We start from the raw sequence: 19,707 nt of genomic DNA, 5'->3' as shown, positions 1-19,707 counted from the left end.
CACAGGTTTTAATCATGATCTCTCTACTTAGTATCTCAAGTGCCTTACAATAACATTGCAACTAGCAACTCCAGAAACAAGGGTGATGAAAATGTGATATAATCTTCCCCAAAGACAGAAAAAAATCTTGGAAGGAGAAATTTTCATTGCTGTAGATATACAGCAATTTAATCCTGCACCAGTAGCTGTATCTTACTAGTTTTATGTAATGAATAGATACTTCTACATAATCTGTTCATTTCAGTTTTCAAGAAAAATATCACTAGTGGGAGTGCTCTAAAGAAATACAGAGTAATAAAGTTTATAAACCAATTGGGATAGTTATGCTGTACAAGTTCTTAGAAAATACTTTCACTGTCTAAAAATACCCCTAAACATACTGAAAATATCCCACAGGGAAAGGAAAGTTCAGCTCCTTGTTCATATCCAATAGGTACAGACCCCATGATGCCCTCCCTTCTTCTAGCATAGCCATCAGGAGAGGTAAACTGCAATGCATTCACTGGATGCCAGCTATTTTTTTCTCCTTGCATTTGTCATGGTCAGGGCTGGAAAAGTCATTGCATCAGAGCGAAGAGCAACAATTCTGGAAACCTCTTCAGACTTCAAGACAATTCCAGACAAAAATTTCATTCATGGATTAGTTTCCCTCAGATAATAGCTCCCTTGGATCCTGCTGTCCTTGGCATCTCTTCTTCCTGCCTTTTTGCGCTTTGATCTATTTCTTGTAAGTAAAACAGGCATTTTGAAAAGCAGGAGAAACAGTACCTGTTTCATGTTACTGGCTACTACAATCGCGTTCAGTGCCAGCAGGTACAGAGCAACAAAGAAGGGGAAGTGGCTCGTTTCTGCATTGCCTGGGGTGACCGACACAACCTTAGAGCAGGACGTTTACATACATCTGGTTCTCTACTGCGCAAGTCCTTAAACAATTATCTGCTACAGTGAAATTGCTTACTAGGGTGTTACTGGTTTATGAGAGCTAAGCTCAGAAATTGCTTGGGAAGATTACATTACAAATAAAGAACATTTATTGAATTACTATGCTTTATCCATTTCAAAGAAGCAGCAGCTTTCCAATGCTTGCCTCATCAGTAGAAGATATTAAGAAGTTTCATTAGCACAATTAGTGCTTTTCATCAGCATCAGTTCTTTCTTTCTCAGTTGCATTGCTCTCAGTGAATGATTAGTGTTGAAATCCTCTTCTCCTTGAATGTTTATAATCCCGTTAGATACGGTTGGAAGTTTAATCTTTCAGGGCATTGTCAAATAAAATGTGTTGCTGTTCTTGAAAGTAAAGTACTACACAGATAGCCAGAGCCCCACTGGGGACTGTTTCTAACAGTGGACTATTCCTGTCTAGCGATGATGGAACAGATATGTATTGTGGCACAGATAGTTTTCATTGTAAAGCGTTACTAAAATGAATTACAGAAATTAGCAACTGTAAAGAACTGTGAAAGAATTATTTTAATGTAAGGTAGTTTCTATCCAAAAGCCATGTAAATGAACAGTGCAGTAGAAGTAGGCTAATCAATACACGGCAATAACATTCACAAGTCTCAGATTCTAAGCAAGTAAACTTTTCTATTTTAACAAAGGAGAAGAATAATCTATTGGAATGGGAGACTCACACACCGTTTCTAGAGATGTATTTCCCTCCATGCTTTTAGTCAAATGATCGATATATCCAATTCAGCAAGAGTGTTAAAGGAGCAATGATTTTTTTTTTTTCCTGTTTTTGGAATGGGTTTAGAGGACAGTCAGTCATGACAATTGCTCTGTAAGATGATCTCTATAACATCCTGGTCAAATTTAATGACAAAGACTGCCTAAGCCTTTCACTTCCTACTTCAAAGCTCATCTGTTTCCCTAAAGCAACTTCTCTATGCCACCTGTTAGGATTGTATTTGTATCTGTATCTGAAGTCATAAGCCAGGAGTAGTTAATGGGATGCAAGAATGAACACCAACTAATATACTTGGTAGAAGCAGAAACCACACTCTATTAATCTAAGAACAGACTTCAGTATACACATCTAGTGTTTTGCTTTAAGATCCGTTGCAATAAAAAAAAAAATTAAAAATTCTAGATTTAAAAAAAAATGTTTTGAGAGTTATAAATTAAAGATTGATTGATATGTTGTGATTTTGAAGGCTGGCTATTTTGATGAAATGATTTTTACTTACTTCCTTTTGGCAGTATCCTTTCTAGTATCACCACGAATTCACACAACTGCAGTTCAGTCATTCATGTGCAACTAGTTTCTGCACCCTAAATTCCGTACTGGCCAGATTTAAGACCGCTGACAAGCTACTTAGATACTGGAAACAGAAAAAAAAAAAAAAAGAGGAGAAGAAAATGGTAGGCTGAGAAAATTACACAAGACACAGATTCTAAATAAAGTCCTTCTTAGGCAGAAAATAAATCCTTAGAGCCCAAAGGGTAAAGGAGAAACTAAGATTGACCTCCCACTGTTGAATCAGCTGTAAATTGTCTGAGTCACCTTGATTCTTAGCTATGAGAAAGTTCACAATTCAATGGAGAATAAATTGCATAAAGAGCTCTGCAGAGTGCGTAACCAAGGCAGAGATCTCCTGAGAAGCATGAAAAAAAGCCATTGCTGTATTGCTACAAAACATATACCACCCTAAAAAAAATAAAAAAGCGCAAGTCCTATCAGCATGGTTAAGCACAGCTCAGAGCTCTATGCTGCCAGAAGTCCCTTGCACATTAAGGTAAATTTTTCACTAAATTTAGATAGGTAGTTGATGAATGTAACTCTGAAGTATCTGAAGTACATAAAAGTCAATATTCTCACAGGTACATATATTAAAGGATCTGTCCACTGCCAGAGTTAGTAATATTCTAATTCCTGTATTGAAAAAAGGTAAGTTTAGTAATTTCTAAAAGTTAATGCCAGGTGAAAGAATTATACCTCCTTTAGAGATTCCTTCTTTCGACATTCCAGTGAGTATATTTATACATACAAGTGGGAAAAAAAGAAAACCAGAGAAACAAGATAAAAAGGATTGTTTAAATAGTATCACATAATGCTTTTAGTAGGAGAATGCATAAGCCTAGAATTTGAAAAGCATGCAAGACTAGCAAAAGTTTCCACCTGGTGATACTAAGTAGTGACAAGATTAGTACAGTTAGATTTAGGGTAGTTAAGACTGAGTCCAGCAGGCATTTTTGACAGCTAACTGCCATGTCTAAAGTATCTCCATTAAAGACAGATATCTAAGGTTACCTCACAGCTCTTACCTGGACAGCTGTTTTCAGCACACATGTTAGAAAAAGCTACTTCACTAAACAACAAATGAGTTAAAACACCTCAGAGAAGGCTGAAATAAATCAGATTTTGCATAAGAACAGAAAGGTAGGGAAAACTTAGGTCAAAGGAAGATTGAACAATGCTCTTGGACAATAATTGGCCTTAGGAATTTAAATTTCTGGTCTGTCATAATAGCTGCATGAGTCAGTACTGCTGGAGAAACCAACTTCTGATATTGCATGGCTTTGAGGAGACTAATCTCAAAATCTGATGCTTACATTAACTTCTTTAATGGAAAGGGTTCTAGCAGGAAAACAATAAATAAACAAGTGCAGCAACATACCGTAGGAATTCAATGTCTGATACAGAAAACCAAGTACAAAAGAGATTGTGTGAATGATGCCTTGAACCAGCAGAAGCTCTTGACAGCAAAAGCATATTACAGATGTTTGCACAGCTCAAGTTCTGCCATGCAGATTCAGTTTTTGAGCTTTCAAAGTCTTATAGAACTTACATTTTTTTTCTTCCAGCTTGGGTAGTCAGATACAGACTCCTAGTTTCATCCACTAGGATCAACAGATAAAAAGAGGTTCATCTCTTTGAATTAGACTAATGAAAGTATCTGGAACAGATGACAGAATACCCAGGTGCATCTTTTCTATTGAAGAGGACAGAGGTTTTCAGAAAGGTTGACAGTAGTAGCTTACAAGACTGCTCTGTAGAGAAAAGCTGACATTTTGAATGGTATAGAGCTTAGTATCACCAGAAGAATGTAGTCTACAGAGACTCTGGTTTCCTTACTACTGAAAGTTTCTGTACATCTTATCTGCTTAGATAACTTATCTCTCACAGTTAGAAATAAGTTAGAACCCACTGTAATTTATAAGGCAAAGAAGAAATACTCCATAGAGAATGAAAATTTCTTCAGGAAAGGTCACTTAATTCATAATGTTTACACCATAGAAAACCTTTGCTTGGCATGTTGCTATATTCTCCCTCAATTTATGACATCCCCCACTCTCCATTTATCAGGTGTCTCTAAATGTATCGCAGAAGGATCTAAGCACCCTACAGCAACCAAAGCACTGGTTTCCCAGTACCACTGTGAGGTAAGGAAATGGGTACCAAGACACAGAGAGTCTAGGAACTAGATCCACAGAGGAATCTTGATGTTCCTTAACTTTTACTTCTGAAGTCCAATATTAAGCACTACTGAAATCCCTGGAACAACTACTACCAAACAGATTGCCTATAATCCAGGCACAATAATACCGATTGCCTCTGCAGTACGGCCTAAGTGGCACGTTCAATATGGTATACAAAGTCTGTGGTTGAGCAAAAAATGGAATGCAAACCTCCTACTCTCCCTCACCACGAGCAATGTTTATCTGAAGATGTTCTACTTCGATCTGCAGCCCACAGAATCCAATGATACCAGTGTGCATAAGTAAATCAGGAAAGATTGTGCTCAACATATAGCTTAATCATCTCCCTCAAGCTCCCTCATATCAAATCAGCTGGAAACCCTGGAAGAACCATCAGGATTTCTCATAATTACCATGCATTAAAAGATAAGCAAATTGGTGCCTGAATTTTATATGTGATCCAAATGTTTTGGATGTAGAAATGCCTTTGGAGAAATGGAAACAAAACCTCTGCCGACATAAATGGGTACAACTACCCTAAACTGAGTTACCAATGTCAAACCTGCCCTATGAAGAAGCTACATTCTTCTTCACACCAATATTTTATTGGGTTCCACGATATATACTGTTATATAACAATATATTTGTTACAATATAATTTGGTCCATTGTCTGGAAGTGAGCTTGCACCTAGCCAGAAATGGGACACTTCCACACCACAGACCTTGTGTGACTGCCATGTAGTGCAGTTACACCTAAATGCTAGCCCAAGGTTTACTACAGAGGCTAGGGGCTGTACCTGCTGTCCTCACACACTGGAGTGCAATGAGTGTGCCCTTGGCCACACACGCAGCTATGGCTGTGCAGCATCCTTATCCACACCTCTCTGGATCTAACCCTGGCTAAGCTAGCTTTAGCATAATCAGTTTAACAGTGAGGATACAGCCACAGCAGCCAGACACTCCAAAATCCCCGCAGGTGGCAAGTTCTGCTGAGTTCACTGTGGGGCTGAAGCGAGCCACCTTAAAGTCAGATCAAACAGAACAAAATAAATCTATGCTGTGTTGCACCCTCAGCTTCACTGAAGGGCAGACATAACTGTGGCCAGTTCTGCTATGAACATGATCTACAAGTATCAGAGTAAAGAAAATTAATTGTTAATAGTGCCTCAGTAAGAACAGTCTCAAAAATACAAGCAAAATAAAAGCAAACTTGTTTAGATGGTGTTTAAGTTACTCAACATGCATTATTCTGAAATGTCTCCTGTTCCTGAGAGACTGAAAGACCTTGAACAACTAAAGTAACCTTCTGTTCCACTGCTCCCTTCCTTTAAAATTAAAGTAATGATATTTACTCTCAAAAGTAAAGTGGCTTAAGATTGATAAGCAAAAAGAATTCTAGATTGATGGAGTATTATTATTAAGATTTAACCACCAATATCTGTATGGGCCCAGCTCAGAGGTACTTCTCTCTCCTGGATTCTGGCACTCCATAACATCACATCCACTTAAAATAACAGTGCAAGCATAGGGACCCCTCTTCATTCCCTCTCTTGAAAGAATTAGGGAAAAAAAAATACAGTATGGGGACAGAAGTTTTATTCACAACTGCCATAAGTGATTGTCAACTAGCAGATAGCAGTCCATGTTGAGATAAACATAAACACGTTGGTAAAATATAAATCTGTTGCTGCTGAGAGCATTTTCTTAAAATACACCCAAGAACTTAGAAATGTATCTACAGTATTTTCTTACCTCAACTAACATGAAGCATGGCAACGTCATATAGTTTCTCCGAGACTGACGCCTGCTGTTTGAAATCATGTTCACCTGTGAAGGAAACGAAGAATATTGTGACCATCTGTAAGAAGCTAGCATTGTTCAGAATAATGTGTCCACACCAAACTACAAAAAGCCTGGTCAAAACACAGGTTTCTACCAAAACGATGAATGGTGAGAATTACAACAGAGAAGAGGACTGTTCATATGCACTCCTTTATTCCAGTATGAAAGAGCTTCAAGATATTTAATTAATTTTGTTAAACTGATTCCAGCCATTTTTGTTCTAAATAACAGTATCTTTACAAAGATTTGTACTTAAAATTGTTTTAATTATATCCCTGCATACTTCAACAAAACAAATCCTTTATCTCTTTTCAGCAGAGCTTTTCTAATTCTATTGACTTCAAAGAAACGTAAGCATGTTCTTAAAGTTCATGCTAGAGGGCTTTGCTGAAGAGGCATTAGTTGAAGGCTTAAAAGTTTTCAGAAATAAAATTTTAATCTACTAGGGTTCTAAAGAAGCATAGGAACACAGGACCACAAGGAACCACCAAGCTGTGAAATCATGTCTTGCAATCACAGTACAGTAGATTTCTGGTTCTGAAGGATCCACTGAATATTTATTCTCAACACCACAGCTACAAAAACTCTCCTAGTCCCTTGCAAGACATTTAAGATCTGTTGTTAAAAATAAAACAAACCAAAAAAAGCAGTACCACTTGGAAGAAAAACCTGTACTACTAATCTCTGTCACAGGAAAAGAAGAGCAGAAAGCAATGCATTGTGGATGTAATGATCCTAGGAATCAGCCCATGACTGGAATAGTAAATTAACTAAAATCTCCAGAGGACTTAGTATCTTAAAGAATTAGAAAACTTTTCAATGCTGTGCAGCCCCTCTGGATTTTCTCATCTTCCTGAAAAAGCCTCAAAACACTATTGCTTTGATTGTTTAATTTTTAAAACTCTAATTTTAAAAGCTTCTCTCTAGGCTCTTCCTAAAAGATATTGAAATAATCCTTTAGTCCTTTTCTGTTTTTCTGAACTGTGCCCCTTACTATTCTTCATTTCTGTCTCATCATCCACTCCTTTTTTATGTTCTCTCCTTCCAGTCTCCCTGTGTTCCCCCTCCCGTTTCTCTTTATCCTTTTCACATACTCCCTTTTCCTCATTCAGCTTCTCTCATGCAGTAAATCTTCCAACATCTTGCACCTCCTTCTCTCTCTTCCATGGCCTCCCAAATCCATCTTTGATTCTCTTTCTTCCTCTGATGCTTTAGTAAGCTGCAGCTGACTCTTCTCTTTCTCCCTCCCTGCCCTGCCTGTGCATGTGCATATTTCATACAGGGCTCAGGGCTGAACAGTCCAGGAGGCAACATGCTAAAGAGAAGAGAAAGCAGATGCTTCCAAGCAACATCAGAAAAACAAACTCTGCTATGTGTGCACGCAGCCTGGCTCCAAGCAACGCACCGAGCATCTTCAATGCTCCCCTCCCCTCCTGAAGGTGGATGAGGGAGTCTTACATTGCCTCCCTCCCCTTTCTGAGGCAGTTAGTAGAAACGTAGAAACAGAGCTATTGCTCTGTTCAGTGAGACTTGTGCATGCACCAGCTGGGGTCTTCCTGGGAGCTACGAGCTTTTCAGCTGTGATCCTGTCACTCTGGGCATTTTTAGCCCAGTCTTTGGTGCTATCAAACACAGCCGTAGTTATCTGCATTCAGCTTGTGTTTATTCAAAGCAATGAACAAGAAAATGCTTCATAAGCAAGCAGTATGGCGTATGTTCTTGAAATCTCTCTCTGATTGTAAAAGGCTGAACTTATTTATCAAGCGAATAGAAAATTGTGGCTCTGCTGCTGATCAATTTACTTGTATGAATCCAGGGCCAAACTCTGCTGTTCATATTCCATCCAAATCCTCACTCAGGCAAGAGTCCCAGAGATTCCTTGACACTCCTTTACACAGTTACATAACATAATCATTAATATTGCATATGGAGATGTGCATGCACAGCTACTGCACATTGGGACTATAGGCTCAGCTCGTTAAAGAGACAATAATATAGCAGTTATTTATTATTTATTGAGTGCTAACACTACGTTGAAGAGAACAAGCTCTGAGCACTAAGGACCAATACAAGGCCAATCTTCAGCTGTTACCTTAAGAACAAAAAGGGCCTAAGATTCCTCTTCTCCAGTATAGCATCAGAGGAGAGACATGTTCTCGTTAATGCAGATGACTCTCTGCCAGTGCCTAAAGCTCTCTGCATGAACTGTAGACTCTGAGGTGTGTCCCAGAATTTCCTTTTCCATAACACGGAGAGGGATGCTGATTGCAGCCTGGAACACCCTTTACACAGGATAAACACATACCATACGTGCAATTTCCTTTCCAGAGGTTGCTGCCCTGAGTTCAGAGGAACATGAGTGTGCCTGAATGAGGCATCAACAAGCCATCTGTGAGGGCATGACTGAAATGCTACAAGCACCCCTATAAATAACTCTTGGTAAAGAACTAGTTCTGCTTCAGTAATATGAAGTCTTTTAATGTACCTAGTTACTAGGCAGCCTATGAAGCCGTTTCTCTGGCAGTACTCAGCTGTATGCGTTCAGCAGTCTGCCTGCCTCCAGCTGCTGTTCTGGGGGTGTGCCTAACCGCAGCCCACAGAACCGCTCTCCAGACAAACATATCCCTGCCACATGTCATCACCAATCTGCCTCACTGCTAGACTAGGGAGTCATGTTCCTGTGCTGTGTTTTTGGAAGCAAGGTTGCAAGCACACATCTCCAGGAGGAGCTCTGGACAACAGTGTTTGACTGAGCGGCGGTACCTCCCTGCACCTCTGCATCAGGACAGCTGGTTACAAGCCACAGAGGAATTTCACACTTGGCAGCTGTAGGCTGAACATCCCCAATTTATACAGTTGTCGCAAACATACTCTCAGTGTTCTGATCCCATTTGGATCAAAATCCATTTAATTTATAAGAAGCCTCAGCACCTCTCCTCAACATGACAGAATTGTATTCATGTTTCTAGAGTGTGGTTTTTTGTTTTTTTTTAACTTCTAGCTACTGCACAAAGGGGGTAGGATTTTGGCAGCAAAACCATGGCCAAAACAGCAGAATGTTTATACAAAAAGCAGTCACTGCTCTGCGTTTTGCCTGGAAATCAGTTCTATAGGTAATTTATAGGCATGCCTACTGGCTCAGGTTCTTCAGGTTCACAGAGAGACCTCCTCTTTGGATGTGACATCATCAATGAGCTCTGGGAAACTCTAAACAACTTCCAAAGTAAAAAAGTAAGACGCCTAGAGAATAAGCACTTCCAGTATTACTCAGAAAAAAAAAGAGGAAGTACTTGTGCTCACAGCTTGAGTATGACTTTGAGCTATTTACTTAATACCACATTTCTGCCAGAGTGACAAAATGAACTCAAATATCCTTAGTTTTGAAAGGCGGTCCCCTAATCTTCTCACTGTCTTGCTACTTGTATTATCCAGTTGCCATTTGTATGACTGTCTTCTGGCGTGTCCCTTTTTTGGTGAGAGCCACTGTGAAGGCAATTTTAGAGCCTGGTGCTGCCCATCTTCCATAGCTTGTTATACAACTGTCAAGTGGACGTAAGACACTACTGTGTCATCATTACAAGATGTCTGTTCCACCACAAGTTTCCCTGTAACTTAAGATTCAGATAGAAATACAAATGGCATATTCTATTTCATTTGTTTCTTTCCATTTATTGGCGAAGTTCACCTACACCAATGAGAAAGTACTTATCAATAATTCAGGAGATGTAAAGATATGCTCTAAACTAAAAAAAAAGCTACTAAAATGCAAATAAAGCTCACTAGAACTATCTGTAGCACTTATACTCCTCAGTGTGGTAAAAATGTAGTGGCTTGCCAGAAGGTAAACAGAGAATGTGTCTGGGGAGTGTTGAATTTGTCAAGAAAACAGGAAAATAAGGTCACTGTGCTATGAAAAAAAAACCCAAATCTTAATTACAGGAAACTATTTTTATGTGCCAAATCTAAACAGTCTTCATAGAGGTAATGGAGAATGGAGAAGATGATGACATTTTAATGAATAAAGAGAGAGAAAAACAATGAAGATACTTTCATCCGAGATACTGACATTTATATCTATCATTTGTATCATTTGTATCTAGCTATTTATCATCAGTATCTATTCATAAGAAGGGTGAATATGGTCCATGAATGTAAAGCACAAGAGCTTAGAGTAAAGGATATCTATATACAGCTTGACTGATTTTCCAGGATAAACCAGTTGGAGAATCCCTGGAAGGTCCAGATTCTCTGCCCAGGATGATAATCAACAGATTGAAACACAAAAATCGGTCTGGGCATGGCAAGACCTGCCTGGGGAAGTGTCCTGATTTTGTGTAGCAGGGGGGTCCTCAACGGCTGCTTCTGCGAGAAGCTGCTGGCAGTTTCCCCTTTGTCTGGTGTACTTGGCCAGATCCAGGGTGGATCCGCCACTGGCCAGGGCTGAGCAAATTGATTACAGTGATAACGCCTCTGCAATAATGTATTTAAGAAGGGGAAAATAATAATAATAATTTTTTAAAAGGGTGAAGAAGCAGAGGCAGGGACAGAGAGGGGGAGGCTCGGGCCCTGTGGACCTTGTGGCCCTCACCCTCTGGCCTCCCGCCGGGCGGCCGTCTGGACCCAACTTGGCCCTACCCAGTTGAGAGAAGAGAGGAGAGGAGATGTGAAGAGAACCTGAGAGGCACCTGAAGAATTTCTTGTGAGAGGAACGGCTGCAGACACCAAGGTCAGTGAAGAAGGAGGGGAGGAGTAATGCTGCTCCTGGCTGAGACTCCCCTGCAGCCCATGGTGCAGCCCATGGTGAGGCTGGCTGTGCCCCTGCGGCCCATGGAGGTCCATGGAGGGGCAGAGATCCACCTGCAGCCCGGGGAGGACCCCACGCTGGCGCAGGTGGATGCCTGAAGGAGGCTGTGGCCCATGGAGGGCTTGCGCTGGGGCAGCCGTTCTGGAGGGACTGCACCCCGTGGAAAAATGGCCCATACTGTAGCAGTTCACAAAAGACTGTAGCCCGTGGGAGGGACCCCAGGCTGGAGCAGGGGAGGAATGTGAGGAGTTCTTCCCCTGAGGAGGAAGGAGCAATGGAAAAAAACACATGATGAACTGACCACAACCTCTATTCCCTGTTCCCCTCTCTGTGCCACTCGGGATGGGGGGGTGGGTGGGGGAGGAGGTAGAGATAATTTGAAATGAAGTTAAACCTGGGAAGTGGGAGAGGTGTGGGGAAGTTGTTTTTGTTCTCTCTCATAATCCTGCTGTGGTTTTATTAATAATAAATTAAAGTAGTTTTCCCCAAGTTGAGTCTGTTTTGCCTGTAACAGTAACTTCAATGATCTCTCTCTGTCTTTATCTCAAACTTCGAGCTTTTTGTTATATTACCTCTCTCCCATTCCCTTGGAGGGTGGGGAGAGTGAGTGAAAAACTGTGTAGCTTGGTCCCGAGTAGGGCAAAACTATGACAGGAAGACTTCAGGACAGTTCAAAATTCCCACCTAGATCGTTCCTGTACCAATTAGTGAAACACTTAGCTGTGAAGGTGCCTAAGAATTCAGTCAACCACTTTGTCTCAATAGTTAGTCCATTGTTTCAAATTGTCCACGGTTTTGTCTCTGCAGATGGTCACACTGGGAGTTCCTGCACCACCCAGGGGACTTGTCTTGATGAGCACAAAGGCACAGCCCTGATATCCGGCTACACAACAATTACAGTTACCGTGCAAACTTGAGGAGTTTCATACTTACAACTTAAATTTCCTAGCTCTTGACACTGCTGAATCGAATTGGGGTGAAAATAACACTTTAAAAAGTTATTTTTTATAGTAATTGGTACTCTACTCGTGGAATATACTGTTAGTGAAGATTTCCCTTCTTATTTCTTTTGCCTGTGTTCCAGCTACTTCTCTGTTCCATCCATACACACAGAGACAGCTGCTTTTTCAAACTCTACTCAGGATTTCATAGATAATGAGGTCTATGTTCTCATATCAGAAAGAATTCTTACATGATCTAAAGCTGGAAAAATCAGCTTTAGCTGATTTTTTTAGCTTCTCTAAGGCTGAGAAAAATAATCAGAAAAAAAAAATTGTGTAATAACCGGAACCATATTCATGGTGGAAATACTGCAATGTGTATTCAGAGCAACTTTTAGAAGAACACAATTCATTAGGTTTTCCACATTTTCACACTATTATTCCTCTTCCTCTGGGAGCATTTCTCTTACATTTCAAGCTTTGGTGCTGCAGTAATTAAAAGTCTCTTTCCCCTGATGCTGATATTAGTCTTGATCTTGGAGTGTCAGGAAAGAGGACAGACAAAGCAATGGGAAGCTAACTCTAACTCTATGAACAGCAAATGAGTGCTTTGAATGAACTGATGGAATAGAGATGAGCCCAGTATCTAATGTAACCTGAATATTAAACCAAACTACAGACTATCAAAGAACTCATCTTCAGATAGGAGTGATTAAACTGAGAATTTTGTACACTAATGTCTATACCTTTTTCACGTAAAATGCTAGGGAGCTTGTTCTCAGCCAAATATGTGACATTTTTCCAAACTGCTTTTCTCATATAAAAATACTGTAAAATGAAAAAAAAAATAGGAGTGATGATCCTTTCAGGCTCCAGATCTGCCAGAGTAAGAGAAGAAATACACGAGAGCCCACTCTCCCCAGTAGGAGAGAGAACATATCTCTTACACACATAACAGGAAAAAGGAACAGAAGTAACATAGCTCATACTGATAGCAAAGGTGCTGAGGAAGAAATCACTATTTAAGATAACTTGGACACAGATATACAGACCAAAGCCAACATTTATGTATATATATTCAAAAGCAAAGTGTGAAACCAATGAAATCTAAACTGCAAGAATAGGTTGCTATCAGCTGAAAGCCACATGAGAGAAGAACAATTGCAAATCACCCTGGTGAGAGCAGGAAAAGGCACTCTTGGCTGCTTTTGCTACCTGAAAATTCATGAGTGCCACTAACTGGTGAACTTTAGTAATGAACTCAGATGTTCTTTCTCTCTGAAGCACAGGGCAGTTACTCACTTTGCCACTACCTCCAAATAACCTTCCACCTCACAAGTTCATGAATCCATAGCCAACAAGGTCCCTGTAGCATCTGCCAGGCCATCAGTGACAGTGATCAGCAATATCTAGGTCAAAAGTAAATGAAATGTAGAGGAGAATGTTATCAGCAGATTGGAAGCAGTGCAACATATACCATCACGATATTTTCCCCAGGGATTTCCACATATGTTGCACAAATGTCTCTTGTTTCTTCTTTTTTTTTTTTTTCTGGTGTATATTTGTGATGATATTGAGAGCTAAATTGTGTTCCCTTGTCTTGAAATTAAATAAAATGAGCTTTTAAAAAACTGTAAAACAGTTGTAACAGTATTGAGAGAAGATCTTATTACCATGAAAGATGAAAGCCAGGAACCAGAAAAACTATATCCCTGTCTTTCTTAGATTACTCATTATGTGAAGATTAACATTAGGAGGACCTGGAAGTCTGTCAAACACCAAATCAAAAGCTCCCACAGGAGTTCAAATAGTAAAAAGTGTTAGCAGCAAGAAGAGGATTCACTGGATTATGTTTGTAGTGACAGGATTAAGTTTTGTCCAACAAGCTGCATTATCAGAAATAACAAGGTCATTTTTATGTTAAGAAGATGAAGGAAGAATGCACTTGTTTTGCAAGTAGGCAAATTAATATGGGATTAACCAATAAAATACTTTCATAAAATTCCTCTATTTGTGAAATCAAGGTAAATCTTAATCCTGTAGCTTTGTACTTAAAAAAAGACCCCACTGAGGAGGGGAGCAAAATCCTGGTGCTGACATGAAATCCCATCCAACACGGATGTGACAACGACCCTCTACCATACTAACAGGAAGCCCTTGCCACTCAGAAGATACCTACAGAGACACCTTCCCATAGCCAGGCAGCTGATTGTGGGAATCTCTGCAGAGACACTCACTAAAATAGTACAGTGTACTGTCTGGAGTAATTCCCCATATAGATCTTGGAATACCGTACTGCCTTCATTTTTCTCTGGTTTAGAATCAAAATATTCAAACATGTGGAATGTTTTAAACAGCTAGTCTTAATCTGCAGCTTGCTCTACAGTCAGGAATGGATTTACCAGGCAAGGCAGAATCAGTTGGAGCTCTCTGTGTATCACCAGTGGCCAGGGAGGTACGAATGACACAGGCCATGCAACGGGGTAGCGATACTGAGTCTGTTTTAAACCCAGTGTAATCAAATCTTGAGTCCTGAAAGTTATGAACAAATAATTCACAAATAAAACATATTTATATGAATTTAAACTTTTTTTTTTAAGTTGCACACTGATGAACCTAGAATTACTGCTGCCAACAGTCCCTCATGGTCAAGACTGGTAGTGCCGTGGAGGCAGTGGGTGAGTCAAGCTTGCCTGATGTATCTACAATTGCACCTACCTCGGATAAGCATCTTTTATCCCACAATTCATTGCCTCAATGCTCAGCTGAGTATTTAGGGTCCTTGAAGTACTCTATGGAAAGCCACACTTTCTCTATTCACTTTCCAGTTTGCCATATCAGATCTGCACAGACATTTGCACATTGCTTATTTCAACTCCGGGACTGATCAATCACAGTCACTACCAACGCTGGATGTGGAGTCAGCCCACCATAAGCGATGGGCATTGACCTATCTGTCATATAGCTTCACCTGGAAATGTGAAATGGCTGCTGATAAAACTTATCCAGCTGATTAATGTACTTTCTGTGTGTCTCATTAACAGTATTATTAGAATGAAATAATAACAGAGTGATGTCATGTTGTGATTTCCTCAGATTTATTCAGTATTGGCATTTCTTTCCTGATTTTTTAATTCTCATTATTGCCAAATATTCAAATTGTGAGTTATGCTGATTAGTTTTGAGTAGATGTAAATATCATGCATTATTGTTTCTGTTACAAGGATCAATTCCACCTTGTATTAATTACAGGTTAGCTCACATGCAAGCCTGTAAAATTTGCTATTTCTAAATATTTTTTGCCTGAAAAAAAATCAACTACTCTAATGTTCACCAAAAGTATACACAAAAAAGAAGCAGAAGTCACTACCGTCACATACATATCAAAAGCAATTTGTATTTAAAAATAGCTGCATCTCAAGTTGTCTTGAACTGCTGATCTGCAGAATTCCTGACAGTGATTTTTGGGAAGCTGGGCTGAACACAGAGTAACGGTTTTCTTCCCAGCCTTTAGCTGCTGCTTTGCTTTAAACTGTATCTTAAAATATATTAAGTACTTTCCTCGTGTGACTATCTAAGCAAATTCTGTATTGCCAGGAAGATGTGATGCAACTACAGATGGGAGCGGCTACGGTTCTTTTTCAAATCAAAGAGGCGCACCATGTCACCAGTGAGAGAGTCTCTATACCACTGCAACAATCTGTTTAGCAATTATTTCTTATTTAGAAAAAATTGATGGAGGGTGGCATGTATAGATCTCAATATGCTATTTCTTCAGATTCCACTTATTTGTTCTATTTCCTTCTGGCCAAATAAACTCAGTTTGTTTCAGCTCATGCAAGACTAAAACCTAGCATTACTTCTGCTGAGATAAAGTTCACTGACAGGTCTCAGCTTCTGCATTAGACCTAATTTTTGCATAATAGTATGTATAAAAAGCTACAATTAAACTTCAAAGAACTTAAGCATGATAATAATCTTTACACTCCATTAAAACAGTAATGACTTAAAATTTTACTGCATAATTGTAAAGTTCCCAGTAAGCTTACGTATAATTTTTTTTCTTCCTCTTAATCTCTGTTCACTGAAAAAAATCACAGTAAATATCTTAAAGAAAAAAAAAGAAAAAATGAGACTTTTTTTCCCAGGAAAAATTTAAGTGCAGACCTGTAAGCGAAGGTGCCTCAGTCAACTGGGCCTGCTTAAATACCAAAACACTGCCTGCACTGGCCACCTAAGTAGATATGCTGAATCCTACAGACTCCTCAAATAAATTCACAGATTTCAAAATAAAAGTGAAATAGGACCTCTGTGTTGTGTTTGCATTTTTTAGTGATAAATTATGTACTTATTCAGGCAACTGGGATACCTCACAAAGGGTGGGTGCGAACTGCAAGATTTGCTATCTACTAAATAACAATATGTTCACAGGAGTATATAGCCATACTATGACTTAAGGCCAAGTAAACAGAAAATATAATCTCAGCATGTGTATGTGAGGTTCATCACAAACAGCTTGTTCTGTGGATCTCTCCATGAAAGATTCATTTTCTAAATATGTCATTGCAGCCAGTGATTGAGAATTAGAACACTTCCATCTGGTAACAGATGGTCAAGATGCATCTTATTTGTAGGAGTCTTCCTCTAAAAAACCTAGTCCTCTCCACAATCTGTATAATCAGATAAGCAGCTTCTTTCTGTTATTACTGACAAGAGAAACCACACCAGCACCGTAGCTCACAAGATCAGTCAACCATGTATACACCTACATCTTTGCTTAATACTGAGCATCCTTCTATGTATCATAGCCACTTCTGCATTTCCCTCCTAGTTTTGTAGTTGATAATGTGCATGTCACATTATCCTAAAATGCTAGTTGGTGCTCTGAATCTATGTAGCTTTCAATTATAGCTGTTCTTCATGACTGAGGGTTGCCTGCAACTTGCTAGTAGCGTTGGCTAAGGGTTTGCAAAGCCATCCCCCAACCTACCGCATTGTTTCACATGTTTTTAATCACTCCTGCACAAGGCGGCAGTATCTGTGGGAGTAACAGATGGCTGCTAACAAAGTTGGTTTATCCAATTTCTTCCCTCACCATCCCAGATTTGTGTTGCCCATTGCTGGCTTTCTTCTCTAAAGGAAGAATATTCCAAAGATCAGCACATCCTAACCAACAATTCAATATTTACTCTTTGTAAAAATCCAACAGGCTCTGTTTCGCAATAACTGGAAAAAAGTAGAAAAAAAGGGTTACTTTCACTAAATTAGTTGTTCCTTAGGAGTTGTTCACTCAGGTCTAAGAAAAAGGGCTCAGAGAAAAAGGGTTCAAACATCAGCTCTAGTGGAGAATTATGAGTCATCAGATAAGAAAATTCAGCTCTCCCATTTTTATGTGATATGGTAAACAAGAAAAGCACTGCAGAATTAATTCAGTGCTTGCTTTGGTCACAGAATCTGCAGCGACTGTTGCCATGGGTACATAGAAGCAAGTTTTTCAAGTGGATTTAAGGACATGAGAGAGGAGAAAAGAAAAGACGGCATGGCAGATTCAAGAATTGTAGATCCCTGAAGAAAATGAGGATCTGAAACACAGAGAGTCATAAAAGAAAAGTACCCATTCATGCCATGACAACAAGGTAAGAGAAAAGACAGCCAACTGAAAGATCAAGGTGGAGAAATAAAGAGAAGAAACTGGCAGACACACCAAAGGGGAAAGAAGAGCAACTACCTCCCTAAGAAAAGAGGAAAAGGCAATGAAAACAAGCAAGGACTGGATCATGAGGACAATGAATTGCATTATACAGAAGACCGTGACAGAGATCAGAAAAGGACAAAAATAATGAATAAAGAAGTAAAAGATGAGGAATAAGGGAAGAAGCACATTTACAACATGAAAAACAGATATGTACGGATGATTGGGAATTTTCATTAAAGAGTCAATGAGCAAACCATCAGAACTGATGTGGAGGAAAGAAAGATCTGTGGTGTGGCAGGAGCAAGTATACGTGTTGTCCTGAACTACAAAAAGTCATCATGGGAGAATGGGAGAATCCACTGATCCTACTTCATGCTGAAAAATGTCCCTGCAAAATTCCATCAGGAACAGGATCAAAGATGTCTCTGCCAGCTGGGAAAGACTGGCTTATCTGGTCTTGAATGTAATTATTTCAGCCCCAAGAAAAGGAATATGTATGAAATACAAGATTAAATAAACTGTGAGATGACTCAACAACTAATCTTAGAAGGAAAGTTCTAGGTTGCTTGGCCATTCAATAGAGGACTTTTTTTTCTGAAGTGAGGACTTTTTGAAGAAGGGGCAGTAAGAAAACATCAGGTGAGTCAGTGACATACCTGCAGAAATCCAGCTTTAAAAAAAAAAGTAGTTAAAAAAAAAGACAGTAAGCAACACCTGAAATATATGTTCATAAAAGAGAAGAACCTCTAGAGGGAAAGCATGTTGAAATAGCACTTGTGATGAAGATTCTAGCATCAAAAAGAACTTGTGGCCAGCAAAGGGATGTAAACCTAAATATAGTGAGAGACTATAAAGAAATAAGAAGGGCTACTGTGGATGAAACAGAATCTGGATGGGTCAAAATCAGCATGTAAAAGCAGTCCTACTGAGGAGTGTCAGAAGTGTGTTATCACCACAACTGGTTGGATCTTTGTTGTGAGATCAGTTGCAAAAATGTCCAAGTAAGTGTTCTTACCTCAAGGCACTTACTAGAAAATACAGGGTTACCTACTCTTCAATGATAGCTTAGCTCCAGCATAGCTTTCAGCTTGAGAAGCACAGTCTGGCCTTTCTTTCTCTTGCTATTATAGTGTTAAGGAATGAATCACTAAGACAAGAAATGTATTGTTTCAGAAAGGTTTCTGAAATTTTTAAATTCTTGTGGAAGCTAGAGCTGTGAAAGGACTCCCAAAAGAGTTTAGACTCATTCACTGAGGACATGATCAGTTTTTAAACATGATGATCCAGATGAACTTTCAGATTATAAATCACTAAATTCAGGATGTCTTTTCAGTGGATGGATCATTACGACATACTCTATTTCTTCTACTTTTTCTTTAAGCATCCTTTAATGGTCACAGTCAGAAACAGGAGACAGGCTCAATGGCCCTCTGTTTTAATTCAGCATGCCTGTGCTTTGAGTTTGAGACTGAAACATACATTTATAATGGAAGAGGGAATAAGAACAGGATTTTACATCCCTATTACTGATTGCCTGATTTCTTTCTCCTATGGAGCATGGACAGAACACAATGATCAATGAGCCTTCATTCTGTAACATTTTTGCAGACAAAGAGCCAGAGGGCTTAATTTTATATTGATTAAAAACCTTCAAATCCACACTTTCAGAGAAAAGAAGAGAAGTCTTGAGAGTTGAAAAGCTGTCTAGAAGCTACAGTCTCATCCATGGATACTTCCAGGACTTCACTGCATGAAGTGACAGTGCAGTCTAAAGGGACATCCTAGAACATATGCATAATTCATAAAAGTGATTGAAAAATAAACTTCATGTGCTCTGGAAAAAAAAAAAGTAATGCTAACCTACTACTTAAACTGGATATCTTCCTTTTTCCATAAAAGACATGCTGGGAATAGCCTCTTTCTGACAATTATTAATTAACATTTTATTTCACCAACAGTGTATTACTTTTTGTTTATAAAAAGATTGCTGCATATTTTTAAT

At 39.3% G+C, this 19,707-nt stretch overlaps 1 protein-coding gene across 1 annotated transcript in view; it reads right to left on the bottom strand.

Moving 5' to 3' along the window:
- PLPPR5 (phospholipid phosphatase related 5) overlaps positions 1 to 19,707 on the bottom strand; it is a 205,873-nt gene that overhangs the window by 57,923 nt on the left and 128,243 nt on the right. The window contains exon 13 of the mRNA XM_086752913.1: positions 6,176 to 6,250. Within this exon, the coding sequence (XP_086609039.1) occupies positions 6,176 to 6,244 (69 nt within the window). The 5' untranslated portion in view covers positions 6,245 to 6,250. The remainder of the gene's footprint in view (positions 1 to 6,175; positions 6,251 to 19,707) is intronic.

This window comes from Chlamydotis macqueenii, chromosome 8 (genome assembly GCF_036417535.1).
Source record: "Chlamydotis macqueenii isolate bChlMac1 chromosome 8, bChlMac1.mat, whole genome shotgun sequence".
NCBI lineage: Eukaryota > Metazoa > Chordata > Aves > Otidiformes > Otididae > Chlamydotis > Chlamydotis macqueenii.
This window is presented reverse-complemented; position numbering and strand designations above follow the sequence as displayed.